We start from the raw sequence: 20,787 nt of genomic DNA on the forward strand, positions 1-20,787 counted from the left end.
CGGGCTGGGGATTCGAACCCGCCACCTTAGGTGTATGTGGCTGGCGCCTTAGCCACTTGAGCCACAGGCACCAAGCCAATTCCTCTATATCTCATTCTCTCCATCCTTAAAATAACAATAGTGATCCTCATGGTGCTGTTGTGGAGGCTCAGGGCCTCTGAAGTGTGGAGCATAAAGCCTGGTAAACAGCAGGTTCTTCATAAATAGCAACCATGTGAACTCTTAGCATCTTACCTTGTTGTGTCGCCCCCATTCCAATATTCTTGGATTTACCAAAGGAGTGTGTGCCCTTCAGATTTTAAGGGCTCTAATCTTCTCCTCTTTTAACTCCCTCAAAGAGTTGTTATGAGGATTAAAAGAATTAATATGCATAAAACACTTGGAACTGTGCCTGTCACATAATTAGTACCTGAGATGGCTTAGCTTTTATTTTTAGCACTTACTACAATGATAATTAAATCACTTTTCAGGGATTTTTAAATTGACTCTTCCCCCATTAGACTGTAAATCTTATGAGAACAGGGACTGCATCTGTTTTAGTTACCTCTGTACCCCAAATCGTAACAGAATGCCTCTTGTGCAGTGACTGTTCAGTAATGCAGCAGAATGCATAAATGAATCAATGTATGAACAAATGAATGAGTGTGTGAATAAGAAAACATTCTGGGCTTCCTGAAGAGAACCACAGGAAAAAGTTTGAGAAACACTCTGAGTGTAGAGGCAGTGGAAGAGGGAAGAAAATGAATTCTATCAGGGACTTGGTCTGGGGGAGGAAGCAAGGAGGGTGTTTTCCAAACGCTTCCGATAATGAGGCATTTATAAATACCATGCAGTGAAAAGGTGAGCTGAGGGAAGGAGTCTGGGAGAGACTATGAGCAGATAAAGGTCTTCAAAAAATATATGTAAGCTGAGTTTTCTGATCAAATGTGTCAGGATGCTTTGAGGCAAATAAAATACGAGGAATGAGAAACCTTTGAATTTGCTTCAACACGGGCTAATAAGGAAACCAGGAAAGGCAACCAGAGTCTTTCCCTGATCTGAGATCCTTGAGGAGGAGAGAATTATGATTTGTCAATTCCCCCGTGGAGCTTCAGGGATCATGTGAAGAGAGGAGAGGGTTAACCTCATACAGTATTAGAACCCGATGGACAATGCCCAGGTCATGTTGATCCCCTTCCCTGGGGATGTGACAAATGGGTTATGCCGAGGCTGATGGTGGTGAAAAGGTTCCAAGGAAGTAGAAATGATAATTCAGGGGCATTACATAAGATAAAGTAATCATAGGGAATGGCTTTATCCATATTGCATTTGGTTTTATTATAGTTATTCTTTAGTGATGATACTCAGTCTGTGCAATTTATAATATGGCACAAATCTCCCCTTGAGATGGAAGGACCCATCAAACCATTTCCACACCATTTTAGAGCCATCCCATAACTATAGTCATTTTCCTGGTAGACTAGGGAAAGCATTTCCCCTAACCCCATGCACTCGTTGAGGGCATGGTATGAAAACTGAGAGCAAAATGGACTTTGCAAGGTGAAGGAAATAAGGATGCTCTTGCCAGGCCTGCATAGTCTCAAAGTATTTCCCCATACCGTCTATGAGAGCAAGCTTTGTTGTAACCATGGGGATCCAGGAGGGGACTCATTTCCGTTTTACTGATGAAGAGACAGAGGCTCAGAGAAGGCAGATACCTAAGGCCATGCATGCTCATAAGCCACAGAGCTAATCTTTGGACCTATTTCCTCTTGTCCCAAGTTCAGTGCTTCAAAGCAACGCAGGCAGAAGACAATTTTCTTGTTCAGAATTCTGCCAGAGAAATACACGTGGAAAGGCTTTTATCCTGGCAGATGTACTAAGGGCCTCAATAATTACAGATACCTTTTACCAGCTCATTAGAATATCAAGGCTATGGGCCCAGGTACAGTGTGAGCCCCCTCTCCTGGGAAAGCCTTGCATCTATCCAAGCTCAGGAGCAGGTGTGATGAGCTCACTGCAACCAAGACCAGCCTTTAATGTATTTTCCATGTCTACCATACTTCTAAGTTCCTTCCAGGAGCATGGCGTCTCTGTAGCCTTAATGAGGCTGGAATTTTGTTGAACAAATTCCCAAAGGTGCTTGGGTGAACCCAATTGAAAAACCAGAGACTCATCTCAGGTACTCAGATATCTGCCTATAACCCAAAAGATGTCCATTTATGGTATGTTGCAGATGCACAAATTGGTCTTCCTCCATTTGAAACGGTTCCGCAGGTGCTATGCTATTATCTCTCTTCTGCACAGAATTCACCATAAGGCCTTGGGCAATTCAACTCACCTACTATGGCTTCAGCTTTTTTGACTTAAAGAAATGAAGTTTTAGTGGTTTCCAGTCATGAGCAAGAGGTCAGATAGTTGGAAGGTGCCATCTGCTTCCTGCTGGAATGACTTATCCAGCAGGTCCATCTGACTTCAAAACCTATGCACTCTCCCCTGTGCTAGGTTGATCTCTAGGACTTCTGGTGGCTCTTGCACTATCTTGCTCTTCATTTTCTGAACTATGGAGGAAATTCTCAGAGTGCAAGCAGACTGTCTAAAACATCCTGGCTAATAAATGCTGAGTTAAGAAGCCAAGCCTGTAGACCTCCAAATCCCAGGTCTCCAACCACTGCTGTGTTACTATTATTGTTCAAAACAGCTTCAAAGAGAAGAGGTGTTGTGTTTTAAATATACTTACCTCTTTTTTTCCTATTAAATATTATAATTTTGTAGAAAAACACAGGATTTTTTAGCCAGGGGACATGTGAGTGTGAATCAAGATTCTACCCATCATTAGCTGTAAGAATATGGGCATATAACCATATAAATGTTCATATATTCATCTGTGAAAAGTTATAATATTTCAACATCACCTCATTTGTTGATTGCTAGAATCAAATGAGATGATGCAAATTACATAGATGTGGTAACGGGCTAAACAGAGGTAAGGGATAATAATAATAACAACAAGATTTAGAGATGCCTTACTTTCTTTGTTAGGCAAATTGTGCCAATGTATTTGAGGAAAGAAAGTTACTGAAAAAAACTTTTATTAAAAATCCTGGAGTAACCCATACAGTAGACTACTTGAAAGAAACTGAAGTAGAAATATGATGGCAAGCTTGGTCAAAAGTGGTTGTAATTACGAAGTTTTTTGTCCTGGTTCTCAGCCAGGGGCAATTCAGTCAAGTCTGGAGGTAATTTTGTTTTTCATAACTTGCAGGGGGTGGGAGAAAAGACTGGGGAAAGGGGTGTGAATGGAGGGGGGAGGTTGCTACTGACATCTAGTGGATAGAGGTGAGAAATACATCCTATGATGTATAAAACAACCCTTGACAAAACTGAATTATCTGCCCCAAATATTAGTAGTGCCAAGGCTGAGAAATCTCGGCCTGACAGGTATTGGTCCATGAGTTCAGAAACTAGTGAATCTTTATTCCTGTGCCCTAGCATCTAGCACTGTACTTGGCCTAGAGAGGGTACTCACTATATAAATGTATTTGTTCAATAAATGTATGAGTGAAGGAATACCCCCAGAAAGCCAGATAGTGCAAGATATAGCTATTTAAGACTGCCAGGAAAAACTGTAGTTCCTCTAGGCATCCCTTCTCCTTTTTCTTCTATCTTCTTTACATTTCCTTCCTGTTAAAGCTTCTTCCCTTTCTTTCTTCTCCCAATTCTAACCAAGAATGAGAATAGCCTATCAAACTTGAGAATGCCTAGGAGTGAGAAATAATGCTTACAAGACACAAGTACTGCAAAACCTCTTCCAGCTTCGCGTTTCAAACCACTGCATGTCAGCAGACTGTAATCACATCAGCAAATAAGTGGATTTACTTGTTTCTTCAGTGAGCATGAACAGATAGAACCAAAAGTACATATTTCCTGCAGACACTTTACTAGAACAGTTCAATGATGCTTTAAAGAGGACATATCCCAGCCATGAAGTAGAAACTGGTGAGAAAATGGAAAACGAAGGCATTTAGTTCTGGGAGTGCAGATATTACATCTATTTGTCTATCACTGTATCTCCCATGCCTAGCATGGTGCCCGGCACACAGTAAACATCCTTAAATATTTATTAAATGAAAGAACAGCCTGGTGAAGTCAACAAGTCCAGGCCTTTTCTCAAATCTGTCTCCAATTAAAAATTTTTCCCTTTGCTATTCAACTTCATATGCAGGTAGTTTGAATGCCTTAGGTTTTAAAAAATTGCACCCACTTTCTTCCCAAGAGACGGATGTCATATGGTCACTTAAAAAGATCTTGAAATAATAATTTATATGGGACACAAATGTTCTGAAAACCATATCTTATCAGAAATAAACTAAATTTCTCTCATATGTTGGTTATAAAGTCTTCACTTTCTGTGAGGTAATTCGGGAAGATGTAAAGATTCTATAAATCTGGCCAAAGATGGCATGTGGGGATTGCCAATAGAAACTTTTTCATTTTTTTCATTTTTTTTTTTTTTTTTTAGAGACAGAGTCTCACTTTATCACCCTTGGTAGAGTGCTATGGTGTCACAGCTCACAGCAACCTCCAGCTATTGGGCTTATTCCCTTGCCTCAGCCTCCTGAGCAGCTGGGACTACAGGTGCCAATAGAAACTTTTTGTGTCCGACACATCACTCCCCATAATGACATGATTATTCACCTACATGGGCCAACTCACAGCTCCGCAGTAAACTCATGGCCCTGTGTTGGGAACAAGCTTTCCAGAAACTGTAGTAAAATGTGTTTGGAGTTACCCTGGAACAATTTTCCATTAGTACATTTGGCTAGAATCTGTGTTAAAAATGATCATTGTAAAATATATTAATTATTCAAATCCATTAGTCTGCAGAGTGGAGAGACTAAGGTGTTTCCATTTTCAAACCCTGAATCTTTAAACATTTAAAGACATACCAATGACCAAGAGCCTCTTCTGGAAGATGTAATACTTCCTGTGCTTGCTGATTGCAGGCTCAATATACTCAGTGATTCCATTTTCTCATATGAGTGTGTGATAGGACCACTGCTCTGCTTCTGCCCCAGCCTAGAATGTTTGATGATAATTCAAGTCTGGTCCACCACACGACCTGAATTAATACCACCTGCTATCTCCATACTTAATACGTTATTTTCAAGTCCGTAGTGATCAGTGTGTTGAAGTACACACATGCATAGCCATAGAAAGGGCAGAAGGAACCTGAGGGAGATGGAGTGTAATCTCTACTGCTATCTACTAGGGATTTAGTCACACCACTGAAGAAAGCAGTATCTTCTAGTTAAAGACTGAAATATGATACACTTTATAAAATTGTTTCCAAGATTAGTTTTAAGGGATGGGCTATATTTGGTGAACACACCATGCTGAGCACACTATATTTCATTAAAGTAAAAGTTCTCATTCAATGGCTCTTAGAATATTTAGAACTCTCATAGATGCTATTGGAAAAGCAAATTAATTAAAATTTATTTATCAGTATTGGCAGTAATACCACACTTCCTGATGAAATCACTCAATTATGAATCTTTTTAGGAACAAGAAAAAGAGATGATGTAGAATCAATGAGTTATGAGGCTTGCCCCTGACAAAAATGACTATCCTTTTGTAAACACACATGTTTTATTGTGTATTATACTCTGCACTTTTTAAAATTAATTGAGTATCTACACTGGGGTACTCCCAAAGCTACTGTTTATTTGTTACACATAACAGATTACATCAGAAAGTCACTATTATATTAAAGCCTTCAAAACTTGACTCTTGGTGTTCCCAATTTGTGGTGAGTGGTCTTTGTTTATTTAGATTCCGCTGGGTTTTGGCAAAACAGAGCAAGGGTGTCCTAAGCTAGCTTCTATCTTCTAGTAATATTTACATTTTTATAATTTCTTTCTCGCAAGAAGGAAGAAAATGCAGCATTTTATAGACTCAATTTGTGGCTGGCATGCCCTCCCCCAGTCCAAAAGCTGCCATTTGGGGAGAAATTTCAAACATACTGATTCTATGTCAGTAGCATTCCCCCCCTGCAAGATTCATCCGTATTTTACTGGCTCAAGTGGATTTCAAATGGGGAGCTCAGGTGCAAAGGAATGCATTTGGGGACTCTGTTTTTTGTCTTTGTCACGCTTCTCGCTTCTCGGTGTGCTTATCAGCTGCTGTATTCCTTTTTAAATTACCCAGGTGGTATAGACACTTTGCAATATTCTACGTGAAGTGCTACCTCAGCCCTTTCCAGTTAGCCAAAGAAGAGAAAGAAAACCATGGTGGGGGTAAATAAAAGGAAAATGAGAATTTTATAAAGTTATCCACAAATAAATCAATTCAGTTGGTATTGGTTTTTGTATTTTGCATCAGTGACAAACCAGATACCTGGACATATTGCTATTTCATGGTACTTTTATTTTGATTTTATGTCCAAAGGATTGAAAGTCAAAGGGATGGATTTATTTTGATCAATTAAAGAAACTGCCTTAATTTAGCCATATCTGCATATATCCTAAGCTGAGCTGGCTCACTTTAGTCACATCGACAGCTTTCTATCTGCACAAATTAACTGGAAATAAAGCACACATTCTTCAGCTTCAAATACATAATTAGTTTGGAGTCATAAAGCCACAACCCGAGAAGGGGATTATATAGTGACAGAAAGGGAAAAATACTGATGAAGATATAATGTGTTAGTATAAACTCTATAAGTCATCCCAGGCTAGGACTTAGTTACAGATTGTACTGATGAAGAGGAACCTGGATGCAGGGGAAAGATGAAGAGTACAACTCTGAAATGAGCCTGCCAGCCTTGTCCTCTGCCTCCATTTTCTCATCTATAAAATGGGGAAGTAACACTATCACCCTCACAGAGTAGTTGTGAAGATTGAAAGAGATAAACCATGTAAAACACTTAGCACAGTATCAGGCATAGAGCAGGTACTTACTAAATGAAACAACTATTGCATTCTTTGTTATGCAAAAAAGAATAGATGATCTCATTGTGAAATAAAAAAAAAATGCCTTTATTGTTTTCCCCAACACAGCACAGATTTTTCTTCCTCAGAAGAGGTTATAGCAGTCTTTCTGGCTATGGCATCAGAATTTTTCAGAAGTGATACTTTTAAAGATTGTGCACCTTAGTTCTGTCTGAAACCAGAGGTCCTGGACCCGTTTAAGATACAGATGCCTATTGCCCTTCCAGGCAGTGGCTCTGAGCATGCCGGAGCCCTAACACTCCTGCAAGCTAGCAATCAGAGGACAAGTCATATGCAGGATGCATGCTGTCCCCTGAAACTTCATTAATTTATATTACTGAATAGCTTCAGATGTGATATGTGTATACTTTGTCTACAGCTAAGCCTTTATATACAACCTATTATGACAGCCAAGAAAGGAGAATGATAATAGAAAATATTAAGGAGTGTTGGGGGATTGTATGTGTGTGTCTGAAGAGAGGAAAGGGATGGTTAATGTTGATGAGCTCACTTACTAGTCATTGGCAACAACCCAGGGATAAAAGTTTTCCTTATTTTTACAACAAACTATTTGCTAAGGAACACTTGTTTCTAGCTAGGGTTAGGCATCTAAGGCGTTACTAGGAACACGTTTACTGGGACAGTAACAAGGCAACATAATAACATTGTGTAGCCTTGGGAGATTTGTCTACTTTTGAGGATGAGATAGATGAATCAAAATCCAGTCTATAAGTCAGAATGAGTAGCTTCACTGTGGCATGCAAAGGGTGTGTCTGTTAGTCGTGACATGTCTAAAAGGGGGTAGACAGGAGGGTTAGTACATTCCCAGACAACACAAGACTATTTCCAGGAGCTCCTGTAATGACTGCTTGAGAACCTGAAAAATTGTTATTCTGAAAAAAAGGAGCTCTAGGCATGCATAATATTCACAACTTTTACTTTCAAAATCTCTGAAATACATGTAGACAGACCACCTCTTACTTCACATTCAACTGTGCCTTTAACTTTTATTATAATATATTCTCTAGCTCATTTCATCATGAAAAAGACTTTGCAGATTTGTTGATTGTATAATAAAAAGAGAAGATTAAAGTTTGTTTCCATTGGAGCAATTCCTTAATTATCTTATCATATCTGTCTAGAATAATTATATTAACACACTTTGCCCCAGACTTCTGAATTAACAACAAAGTATTCAGACCATATTTTACTTTCTGGGCGGGGGGGGGGGGAGAGTAGTTAATCAGGTAATACATTTAAAAATCGTTCCTAGCAATGTTGACCAGACAGTCATTTTGCACTACTTTGAATTTAATAACAGCAACTTTTCTCCTGATTAGCTTCAAATACAGAAATACGAGAGCCAGGTCTGGGCATTTGACAGATGGTGGCATAAATACACAGTGCAAAGAAAGATGGAAGAGAAGCAACAGCCACTTGTGATTACAGCTTTTCATGGAATGCTAGGGCTTTACTTCAATGATCTGAATACTTTTTGTAAATTCAATTCTTTTAAAGGTGCATGAAATCAGCACACATCTTTCAGCCCAGCATAAAATATTTGGTAGCTATTTATGGAGTTTAAGAAATTCTCTGACACTGACAGAGAAACTTTAATTAAAATGGTAAGCAGGTTGCAGCACAATAAATGCAGTTAGGATATTAAACACTCCAAAGGGGGGTGGTGTGGAATGACATTACATTTTTATAAATCCCAATACAAGTTTGCTTAGTTTCCTTACTATATTAAAAGAAATCCAGCATATACTTCAACAGCTAAGCATTACACTAACCAACAACACAATCTCTTTGGCTTAAACATGATTACAAGAAAACAAAGTGAAAAAATAAAACAAAACAGATATTGTCACTAAAGATTTCAAAAATGATAGGAAAGTGTACAACCCTAATGTACTTATGCACACACACACACACACACACACCCCATATAGAACCAGCTATAAATCAAAATAGATATAAACTTACCGGAGCAAATATCACCATACACATTTACAAAAGAATTGATAATCCAACTTTCCTTTCCTGAAACAAAATAGAGGTTGTCTCATACTAAAAATAAAGCTTCTCTGTCCACAGCACCAGCCACTTGTCCCTCTTTTTATGAAGCAAAAGAGAACAAGAAAATCAATGCAGAGGGAAAGTGAGATGTTATACCAATCAGGTAGCAGCTTCTGTCTTATTCGCAGAGAGATGGCAAAACGGTCAGATTATTAGACGGTGACAACCCACAGCCGAGTACAGGAACCTGATACATCCCTCTGGTGAATGCTGCCTGTGTTGTGGGGAGGTGGTTACCACCATGGTGAGCTCCCACACTTGGTTTTTTGCTCACAACTGGAAGTGCAGGACCGCCTTGCACAAGCAGCCTACATCACCAGAGAGGCACCATCTCCCCTTTTCTCTGTGAGCCCCCTCCTCCCTCAAGCACGGCCCTTAAAAACAAACTGGGAGGTAAAAAGGAGCCAGGATTTTATGTGTTGGGATGAGGGGTGGGGAGCTGGGGTTTTATAAAATCCTTAAGAATAGATGTGCATAGATTAAGTAAAGGTTGATATGTTTGTTCAAAAAAAATTGCCCTGGGTTTTGTGGAAATGCATGGATGTTATGCATAATCCCCATTTGGGAAATTCATAGACTGCCCATAAATAATCATTAAGGCAATGGTACTGGACGACAGGCAAGCTCTGGCAACTGTGGAAGGGACAAATTACAACTTGGTTGCTCTCTCTCATCACAGGAGTGTTGCTGAAGGCTGTCTTCTGCAAAATCTCAAAATTAAAAAGGTTTCAGAGTTTAAAGGTAATCTGGATGGCTTTTTCTGCAAATAAGCCTCTGGAGGAAGGAGTTGAGCTTCATTACTTCAAAGGGCCCAAATCATGGCCCCCTAAGGCAATGAGGTTTGGGGGCATTGGCTCCACATTCATGGGGGCAGGGGCTGTCCACAGGGTCCCTTCTTTCCTCACTTGGGCGAGTCCTGAGAAAACTGCAGGGAGAGGAAACCTGTCTGCCTCTCCCCTCGTGTCCCCCACTTCAGGACCTGCTCAGTGCTGGGATGTTGTTGGTTGGCCCTGATGTCTCTGCTTTAGCTTTTGTGCAATTTGTGATGGTTCAGCTGAAACTCACATAGATTGGTCATGTTTTTTTATATATGGCTGTTAATTCAGAATCTGTCCCAAGTCTATCTTTGGGCCCTTCTCTCTCTCTCTCTCCCATACACACCCACACGCGTGCACGCACACTGTCACTACCACACCATAACTGTCATTATCATCTCTCTCTCTTACTCCTTTTCTCTATATACACAGCAACAATTAGTTGGGGAGGGAGGAGGAGAGGTTGGGGAGCAAACAACCCAAAAACCCATGATGAGGAGTCAGGTCGTCCAGGTTCTTTCTAGTTATGATCCTTCACTTGCTAGACATGTAATTTGGGAAGCTCAGGAAGATCTCTGAGCCTCAGTTTGCCATCTGTAAAATGGGTATACTGACACCTTCTAGAGGTGTTGGTGAGAAAGTGTGGGGAAGAAATGAGTACCTGCTAAGTTAGTGCCTTCAAACCCATGAAAACACATGCCAGCTGGGCTCAGGGAGCTCCGGCTGCCTTTCTCCTTCTGCCCCTTTGATCTACTTGTTCCTGAAGAGTGAGCCTTCAGGGCATGCACCAACTCTTCAGATTGTGGATGCCCCTTTGCAATTCTGATAGGACCCTTCCCCACCCCAGTCCTCCATGACCACCCCTCACCTGCTTATTAAGAAATCACCACACTTCAATGACAGAAGTTACTCGGAAGTAAATTAAGCCAGTGAATATAGGTGAAGCACAAAAGGCATTTAAGTGAGCGCTGGGCGAGCATTTGCAGCATAAATGAAGGGAGGACTGACTGGAGGAACGACGTACCTGTGCCCCCTGTGCCCAAGGGCTACAGTTTCTCCAGGTGGCTGACAAGAGGCAGGGTTAGGGTGGAGCTGAGGATGCTGCTGCTTCTGGCAATTTACCCACGTGGGAGACCACACTGAATGGCTTCTTTGGAGTGGCCAGTGAGCAATTTTTGATATGAAGAGCCCATTTCAAGTACAAAAAAAAAAATTTCTCTTCCACATATTCTTACTGAACATTTTTTGAATATTTACTCTGTGCCAGCTCTTTTCCTAAGAGTTTCTTTCGTATTCTCATTGTTAAAAAGGGGTTGCTACCCACGGGTTGAAAACTGCTGCCTTATGTGGACTCACAAAACTACAAGGAGTTACTATTTTTATTCCAGTTTACAAATGAATGAGGAAACTGAGACCCAAAGAGTGAAGTACCTTATCTGAAGGGACACAGTCAATGATTGGTAAAGCTGAGATTTGAACCTCCTTGGTTTTTGAACCTCCAGCTGCCATGTTGAAGCTGTTAACCACTCTGCTTAGATAGCACAGGATGGTGCTGGTGCTTCTGTCTACTCTGTCTACAGGGATGACAGATCCACATGCGGACACCTGGACTTCATGATGGTATCTCCTCAGCTGTTCCCAGTGTGCAGATACATACCACAGCCATGGGGAATCCCAGGTGTAGACAGAAAATCTATCAAGCCAGTAAGGTCTGTATGAACTTGGGCACTTTTTAATACTCAGGAAAATAGGAGTGTGAGTCTCAGTCTTGGGTTTGCTAAAGGTTTGTTCTAAGACCCTGGATGTGTCCTTGAATTTGTTCATGTCTCAGTTATTCTCATGTTTAAATTGAAGGATTTCCACTTTGTTATCTGTAAAGAGCTTTCTGGGTCAACTTCAGCAACCTAAATCTCTAAGGCTAATAGGTAGATTCTAATCTGCCAGTTGGGTGAGCTTTTCCTGCCTCATATTTTGTTCCAGATATAACATTAACGTTCTCTATGATTCCTCTGCTATACCACCCAGCCACCATCACCTCTGGCATGGACCACTGAAATGGACTCTCCATAGGTTCTGCTGTTTTCACTCTTACCTCCATGGTCTATTATCTAATTAAAGTATAAATTCAATCATATAACTTGTCTGAGAAAAAATACTTCAACAATTGTCAGGCAGGCTTAAAGTAAATTTTAAACTCTTTCCTATGCCTTTAAAGCCTTATATGACCTAGCTCCCAACTACCTTTTTGTTTTTATTGAATTCTGGCCCTTTGTTTCAGTACTCTTCAGCCACATTCACCTTCTACACCCCTACACTTGCTATTTCTTCTGCCTGGAGTAATCTAGGATGGTCTGGAAGGATCTGGAGCACTCTAGAAAGACTTTTTCTCAGCTCTTTTTCTACAAGTCTTTTCATCTGGCATTCAATTCCTAGCTCTACTTTCTGCTCCATAGAGGGCCCTTCTTCCCGGCCTGCTTCATCTACAATAAAAATAATTCCCATTTTCTCTAGTCATTCACTTTCATGTTATCTTATAGATTTTATTGTTGTGTTTCTTTGTTGTTTTCTTTTGTTTTTCTTTCTTTTTTTGGTGATTTTTATTGCCCACTATGTTCTTTCTTATGTGTTCATTTAATTATGACACTTGACTTTAGGCAAAAGGCCAAGGACCTGTTCATTTAATTATGGACTATTTCCTGTCACTAAAAGACAACCTCCAAAAAACCAGGAAGCATAGTTTTCTCTCCACATCATATCTTAGTGTTTAGGAGCGTGCCTTTTAGACAGTAGGTGCTCAGTAGACATGTGGTGGATCAATAAATGCATGATGAAACCAGTGATTCAACACAAGGACAAGTTAGGTTCAAGATTGTGGTAAAGAAACCTAAGTTCATCAAAGGAGCTTCTCCTTGAAATTCAAGACTATTTGAAATAATGGACGAGGGCAACTAATTCATTCGTATTAGCAGAAACAGATCATTTGACCTCTTCATCCAGGGGTCATTTTTAAAGGCCTGCAGCCATGCTAAAGCAGGTGGGCTTCTTTTGTAAACCATACTGATCATTTGTCTTGTAAAAGCTTGGGTTTCCAGGGTCCAGGTCACCTAGGCCCACACAGAGGAGCAGATATTTGTATACTTGGCCATATCTTCGTCATTAGAGAACAAACAGACTTGTCAGCTAACCACTTAGACTGTCCTTACTTTCCAATGCATTAGGCAGTTTAAGACAGTTGGCTATCACTCTTTAACATGGAATTGGAACTGACAAAAATAAAGCAATATGTTATTTATTTGATGGTTCTTGTTTGAAAAATGATATTAACATTCTTGCTACTGGCTTAAAAATAGCATTTATCCATTATTACACTCTTAAAAACAGAAGCACAGTGTTTTGTAAGTCAATTATTTATAGAGAAGGTTAAGTAGATTAAAATAATCTGTGATTCTCTAAAAACCTCATTAGCAATGCTAATTTCCAATATGGTCAGATTTTTCAACTCTGATCTTTCAATTGAGCATGGCCTTCTGACAACTTCAAAAGATTTTTTTTCCCCTCTAAATGGAAAATCTTGTCTTCTCTTTGGTGGGCATATCTCGGGGCAAATGCAACAGTTCTTTTCCCTTACAGATTCTATTTCTAAACATTTGGCCTCCCACAAGGGGTCCTTTTCAGGTCTGTCTGCATCAAGGTTTTGGACAGTGGGAGGCCTACATTCAAGCTGAATTATTCTGACATATTTCTTAATTATAAAGGTAAACACATGAATACACTGGCTTAGACTTGAAGTTTTTTCAAAATGTAAAATATGACCATCAAATGTTTCAGTGAAATTCTTGTATGTGCCAGAAAAGAGATGGTACATTCAAATGATCAAATCATCTCAGCTTATTATATTATCCCTAAGCATGATCTTTAATGTGTTAGCTTTTAAGCTGAATGCCAGGGATTCCCTGGAGATATCTGCTTTACAGCAGCCTATGGAGATAGGAAGATGATGCAAATGGCAGCCAGGGAAACTAGAGCTGTAAACCCTTTCTCCCCTCAACCAACTTACTTCACAACTCCCCACTCTGTATCTCAGGTTTCTTAACACAATTGCATTTGAAAGAAAAGTTTTGCATCTTCAGAGAAAAACCGTGTAGAACCACTGATCTAAAGGAGAAATTTGTGACTTCCTATCACAGGCCTTTCTGATAGAAGTGATGATGCTAATATGTATTCCCAAGGATAAGACTAAGCACTGTGCAGGTGTTATCACCTTTGATTACCATTCAACCTTATGAACTAGAATCTATGGTTATAGTTATGTAACATATGAAGAAACTAAGGTTTAGTGCAGTTCAGTAGATTGCCCAAGCCTGCACAGCCAGTTAAGTATTGAAACAAAGGCTTGAAACTGTGTTGTCTGATTCCAAAGCCCAGGTTGTGAATCTCCACATTACCCAGCACTGTGTGCAAATTTAGCATTCACAAAGTGAGCAGATATACATTTCCTCTCTGTCCGTTTTTTAGAGCTTATACATACTGGAAATCAAAAGCAAGATATTTCAGTTGCATAATTCTGATGATCACATCTACTGTTCTGTTGTAGGGGGTTAAAAGTGGTCCCACCACAAACCTCTGAAGAAAAGATTCACTCTTTTTGTAATCCTACACAGCACACAATATCACTTTGCACATTTTAATACATAGTATGTATTAAAAGAGTAAAACTGAATGACTTCTCAGGCTTTCTCTCACAATTCTAGTAAAAAATAGCAAAGACACATCACTTTGTTTTCTTACTATCATTTTTTTTTTTTTATAACAGGGAGCATTCTATCAGCAAATTGATAGTTTAGGAGTTTGTCTGTTCTTAACACGTATTTCTTAAAGTCTGGTGTGGAACCAGAAGATGAATAGTAGTTGCTATGATTAAGGATTAAGACTTTATTTCAGAGAGAATCCCTGAGGTCCAGTTTTTACAAGAATCTTGTTAGTACTGTAATAAGAGTCAGAAAAGAAAAACATGGAGACCATTTTCAATAATCTCACCCACTACACTGAGAAATGAATAGTAAATTAGATCAAGAGTAACTTGGCTTTTTCACTGATACTTTCCCCATGAGGGGGAAGTGTCAGAGCCAACTGCACATATCGATGAGATACTCTTAGCCTTTCTAAACATAAGTTTCTTCACCTGTAAGATGGGAATAATAATGGTGGGTAATATAAGTAATATGCAGATAAGCCTGATGGCAATTACAATGACACAAGTGAAATGTATTCTCAATAACACTATAGGCAAGATAGATTTGAGAATCAAATGCTTGTGCAAGATGGCTTTTGGGTTTTTTTTTCCTTTCCTTCCCAACAAATTGAGTTAAAATTGTTTTACAATCACCAAGATGTGGAAACAACCTAAATGTCCACCAACCTAGGAATGGATTAACAAACTGTGGTATATGTCTACCATGGACACACTATTCAGCCATAAAAAAAAGATGGTGATTTCACATCTTTTGTATTAACCTGGATGGAGCTGAAACACATTCTTCTCAGTGAAGTATGAAAAGAATGGAACAGCAAATATTCAATGTACTCAATATTAATATGAAGCCAGTGGATGATCTAATTCATGCCCATATAGCAGAAAAACTCATTTCAATTCAAGTTGGGGGGAGGGAGGAGGAGTGGGGGGGCAGGGGTTGGGATGCTCCCACTGAATGGATACAATGTAGGAGTGTATGGCACACATTTTGGGTGCAGGACTATAAGAGGGACTTTACCTAACACATTCAAATATTGTGATTTGGTTGTTGGTATCCTTATATTAACCTGAAATTTTAAAAAAATTGTTCAGTAAAACAAAGATGCCTCCAGAACCAAATTACAGACCAAATTACAGCTTTCAATGAAGTAAGGTGTGGATAGGAAAGAGAATGAATGTCTGCTTCTCTGCATGCAGAATTTATAACATTTAAGTGTTTTCATGGAGCTCCAAAGAGTTCAGTCATAGTCTATTTGATTAAAATTCCATCTGAACGAATTGTCCCCACTCTGTTCCCACCTCCAACCCAGCCCCAATCTCAGGAATGTGTATGCTTATGATGCCATACAACAAGGTAATGGAGTTGGTCAAAGAGGATCTGAGGCATTCTTTTAATCCAAGAGCTTATGAAATATTTATAAAAACCCATTTCACTGAGTATGTCTTACACCACAGGAATTTCTGGATTCCTATAGTGTGGGGTAATATATTTGGTCAATACAATTTTATACAATTTTACTAACTAAAAACATCCCTCCTATCTGGAGGAAGCTTCCTGTATTCCTAATTTACATTTTCCCAAACCCTTGGATTCAGGACTACCAGGAGAGATGCTGCAACCCTGAGTACCTCATAAAGTAGAGATGAAGCCAACAGGAGACATCTCAGGTCAAAGTACTTTGAGAATTGAAAATGTGCAATGCTAAGTTGAGTCACTCTTGGTTTCTGTGATCAGGGTCTCCCTCCATATACATCAGACAAAACTATTTTCCTTCCAATACTTGATTATGAATGCGGGCCTGTTTATTTATTTTTTATCTCTTTTTGGGGGTTGATTTTGCTCTTCTTGGAGGCCTGTTTAGAGCAGTTTAAAATGCAGTGTGCACTCCCAGAGAGAAGAACCAGTTTTCTTCTTCAGCTGTGCCTCTATTTTTAAAATAGAATGTTTCACCAATGCCTTCTTTAAAAATGTTAGCTCCTTCTCAAACCATCCCCAAATCTTTAAATGATACAAATTAAGGGAGTTAGTCTCAAGAACAGTACATTCTGATATTTCCAGAATGTCACTTATCTTAACTCCAAGAGCAACATTTTTCCTCTCATCTCAGTGAAAGTGTGGAGACAGAAACTCCATCTAAAGGGCTGTACACCATTTGTTGTTACAGTAGCTGCAGTATAAGGAAAGCAATCCCGAGACTATGTTCAGATAAAAAAAAAGTCTACTCCTTCTGTTAGGACACCACAGTGCTCTGGAATAAGGATCCTGGGGAACAAAATCAGGTAGTAATGTGGTTTTCAAATTTGCCTACAATCTGCATTACTGGGCAGCTTATAAAAATATGAATTACCAGTTCCAAACCGAGACCTCCTGAATCAGAATTTGGGGGGAGGGAAAGTCCAGAAATTTGGAATTCACTGATGAATTCTGCCTGGATTTCCCCAAGAGCATTCTCCTGAGACAAGGATATAAATGCAAACATTTTATTAGGAAGATGTTTCCAGGACAGGAGCGGGGAAGTGAGACTGGGAAACAGAGGAAGCTAATGAAGGGTGCATTCAAGAGTAGGTGACCACAGGAGGCCACTAGGGCTTGAGTTTACTGGGGTGCTCTGGGAGACGGAGAACATACTAGAGAGGTATAAAACGGGAGCTGCAAAAAGATGGTGCTTTTATCCTCTAACTCCCTTCCCTTGTTGGTTCCTGCAAGCACCAAATCGCCTGCATTTCTTGCCTTGCGCTCTAGACTACCTGAAGCCCTTGGGCAGAGAGACCTGGCCGCGCGTGCGCAGTAGGATGCTGAAGGAATACGCAGTGAGCGCTGCGGAGAGAGGACCAAGCCTCAGCAGGGCCTGCTTCAATGCCTACCCGTGCCTTAGAAAGGTCTAAGTCACCAGCAGAGAAGGAAAAAAAAAAAAAAAAGAAAGAAAGAAGAAGGAAACCATGACTTTTTTATGAGGGCTCCAAGGAAAGATTACGATGGCTCTGGCTGTGCTTTGCAGTGACTTTTTTCTTTGCGTTTGTTGGTTTCTCCTTTAATGGGCTTGGTGATTTATGTAACAGGTCAGGCTTCTCTTTCCAGCCGTGTGCGTTCAAGCCTCTGCCCTTAGCTTGTGCTGTTCTCTCCACACAGAATGCTTTAACTTCTTTTCTCAGCCAACCATACATAGCCCTACTTTTCCTTAAAAAGACCAAGTAAAATGCCACTGCTAAGCTTTCTTTTTTTTTTTTTTTTTTTATGATTTATAGACCTTGTTGCCCGTGTCATGGTCAGCCATCTCCATGTTTGCAAGTGAGAGATGCTCAGTGTGAGCCTATTGAATGCATGGGTAGACCTAGTCTATACAGAGCTCTCAAGCTGCTTAATTAATTTTAGTTGATGTAACCAGAGACCCTGAAAACATGATTTTGGAAGGAATATCTTGGTTCTCCTTGTACATTTTCAAAATTCAGTTAGTTCATTATGTGTTATGATTTCTAGTGTTTTCTTCTTTGTCCTTCATCATGGTCAATGCCAAATTACCATTTGATTGAAATGAGAGCCCAAATAAATTGTTAGTGAGGTGGCACAAGTGAGTTAACAAATCCACTCTGTCAATGAACTAGCATTATTAAAAAACAGGTAAGGAAATAAAGAAACTCTAGTGGCTCTGCTGGAGCAACAGCTGCACAAATCATCTTCTAGGTTTGGGGACAAATCTCTGTAGTTTCAGCAAAGCCAGTTTCTCTGTTGGAGATGGGTGATTTAGTTTGTGAACTCCTACTCATCCGTCAAAACCCAGCTCAGTTGTCACCTTCTCTGTGAAAAGGAAAAGGGGAAAGAGGCTGCCATTTGTTAAGTGTTTACCCCTCTAGGTACTGTGTGTGGCACTTTATTTTATTCTCTGACATTTTGCTTGTTATTTCAATTTATTCTCCTAAGAACATCACAAAGCAGAAATTTATCCCATTCTTCAGAAAAGAAAATTGGTGCTAAGCAGAAGCCTAGCAAATAAGTGACAAAGTGAAGATTTCAGACCAGGTCTCTAAGATAGCAAAGTACATATCACTTCTGTTGGTCTATAATGCCCTCCACATCCTTCATATGATAAACTTTTTTGAGTACATGTATCCTCACCCAATGTCTTAATAAGTCCTCACAAAAAACCTATTAGATTTTATCCACTACATTTTACAGGGACATAAAGGTCTAAGAAGTCTTTTTCTGTGTCTGTCTTTTCTCTCTCCATAGTGCCTGATCTGTCTCAATTATGGTAGTTGTCTTAATATTTCACAACTATGAACTTATATTTCTATTGTCCACACAAAAACACAATTTTCATGAGGACACAATTTCTACCATTGTGTGTGTGTGCTCACATGTATACATGCATTCTCAGTGTGGGAGTGAGTGAAGGAGAATGGACAATGTATGAAAAACTCCCTCTGCCCCCTAAAATAAAATGTAAAAATAAGTCAATACTTTGAAAAAAGTCTATAATTTATTTGAAAAACTAACCTTTGACAAAGTAAGGTTAGGAAATGCTTAATGTCCTGGGCATAACGAGACCATCTTGGATGCATTTTATTTTTTTCATTCAGGTCACTTGTATCTATACCTCCTTCATACCTGGCAATGTGGAGTGTAGTCTTTGGATTATAAACCACCTGGCTCTCGTCTATCTCTGGATACAGGCAAACCAGGAAGTAATTAAAGGACATGTCACTAAGCCTTCTGCACACTAATGGTCCCATACCTTACTCAGATTAGAAGCTCCTTGGCCTTCACTCAGACTATAATTACTCTTACTTGACAAGTAAACTTAATAAGGTTTATTTCTCTCAGTTGACAGCATATTAGAAGCAGCCAAGTAATATGGAACGAACTGTCAGAGGCAGGCACACTTAAAGCCCCATGGGAATGAGAGAGCACAAAAACGTAAAAAAGGCTTAAACGAGAACTTGAAAGCATAGCATCCTCCGCATAATTTATGTGAGGGCAATGAAACCCTGCTTTGCTCCACAGGCTCTGAGGATGTCACTGCATATGACAAAGAACAGTATTGTCAAAGACTGTAAAAATGTTTGTCAACTCTATTTTAAAACACAAGGACATAAACCAGTTATACTTTTAAAAAATAATTACTGCTTGAAATAATTGCAATATTTATTTAAAAAAAAACAAACTAAACTAAAATTTAGTTGTTAGATGGCAAAACTTCAACTAGTAGAGATCATGGTTACTAAAAGGAATTGTTCTCTGGGGATTCTGCAACGGCTAATGTGCCACAGCCCTGACACAGTGCCAGCCATGATGAAATGCAGTGTGTGCAGATGTGCTAAGAGTAATTGGGTATTTCACAGCTAAACTCCATTTGAGATCCAAGATCAGTGGACAGATTTTAGAGACCTACTTAACTGTGGTAATTTGAGGTTCTTTCCACTGTTACCCACCTCCATGCACTACAGAACAGAAGGCTAAATTGACTTATGACACGTAAATTATTGATAGGATCCTTTCAGTATAGTGAGTAATGAGGTTGTTGATCTTATTTTCACATGGCTTCCCTTCCTATTTTTTGCTCTCAATCATTGTTTATTACACCTACAGCAGTACTTCTCAACCTTCCTAATGCCATGATGTATTTTCTCAACCCACAGGTTGAGAACCGCTGACCTACAGTGTTGTATCCACCTATATAAATGAATAAAGGTCTGAAGATATAAAGATACAAAGAAAAAACTCCCATAGGTCAAACTTGCCAATACCTCAGTTCTTTGCATTTTTACATGCCTTCCAGTTTTTTATTCTTTTTTTTTTTTTTTTTTTTTTTTTTGAGATAGAGTCTCACTATGTCACCCTTGGTAGAGTGCTGTGGTGTCACAGATCACAGCAACCTCAAACTCTTGGGCTAAAGCGATTCTCTTGCCTTAGCCTCCCAAGCAGCTGGGATTACAGGCACCCATCACAACGCCCAGATATTTCTTTTTTCCAGTTGTCATTGTTGTTTTAGCTGGCCCAGCCCGGTTTGAACCCGCCAGCCTCAGGGTATGTGGCTGGTGCCATAACCACTGGCATAAAGCCCCAGTTCTTGTTCATATGTGTCACGTTTTGACTGGAGAAAATGACCCCATGATTCCTTTTCCTGTTTCCGTACTCATTCAGTGTGAATTTGTCACTTTTCTTATGCAA

General features: G+C 39.6%; 1 protein-coding gene across 2 annotated transcripts in view; it reads right to left on the reverse strand.

Moving 5' to 3' along the window:
• SYNPR (synaptoporin) overlaps positions 1-20,787 on the reverse strand; it is a 361,119-nt gene that overhangs the window by 169,605 nt on the left and 170,727 nt on the right. Inside the window, exon 1 of one of the 2 annotated variants that reach the window (XM_003785523.1) lies at positions 8,958-9,347. The exons of the other annotated variant lie outside the window; for it this stretch is intronic. Within the exon in view, the coding sequence (XP_003785571.1) occupies positions 8,958-8,981 (24 nt within the window). The 5' untranslated portion in view covers positions 8,982-9,347. Of the gene's footprint in view, positions 1-8,957; positions 9,348-20,787 lie in introns of those variants that run through there. 2 annotated transcript variants of the gene reach the window in all.

This window comes from Otolemur garnettii, unplaced genomic scaffold (assembly GCF_000181295.1).
Source record: "Otolemur garnettii isolate 467f Iridium unplaced genomic scaffold, OtoGar3 scaffold00015, whole genome shotgun sequence".
In the NCBI taxonomy this organism is placed as follows: domain Eukaryota; kingdom Metazoa; phylum Chordata; class Mammalia; order Primates; family Galagidae; genus Otolemur; species Otolemur garnettii.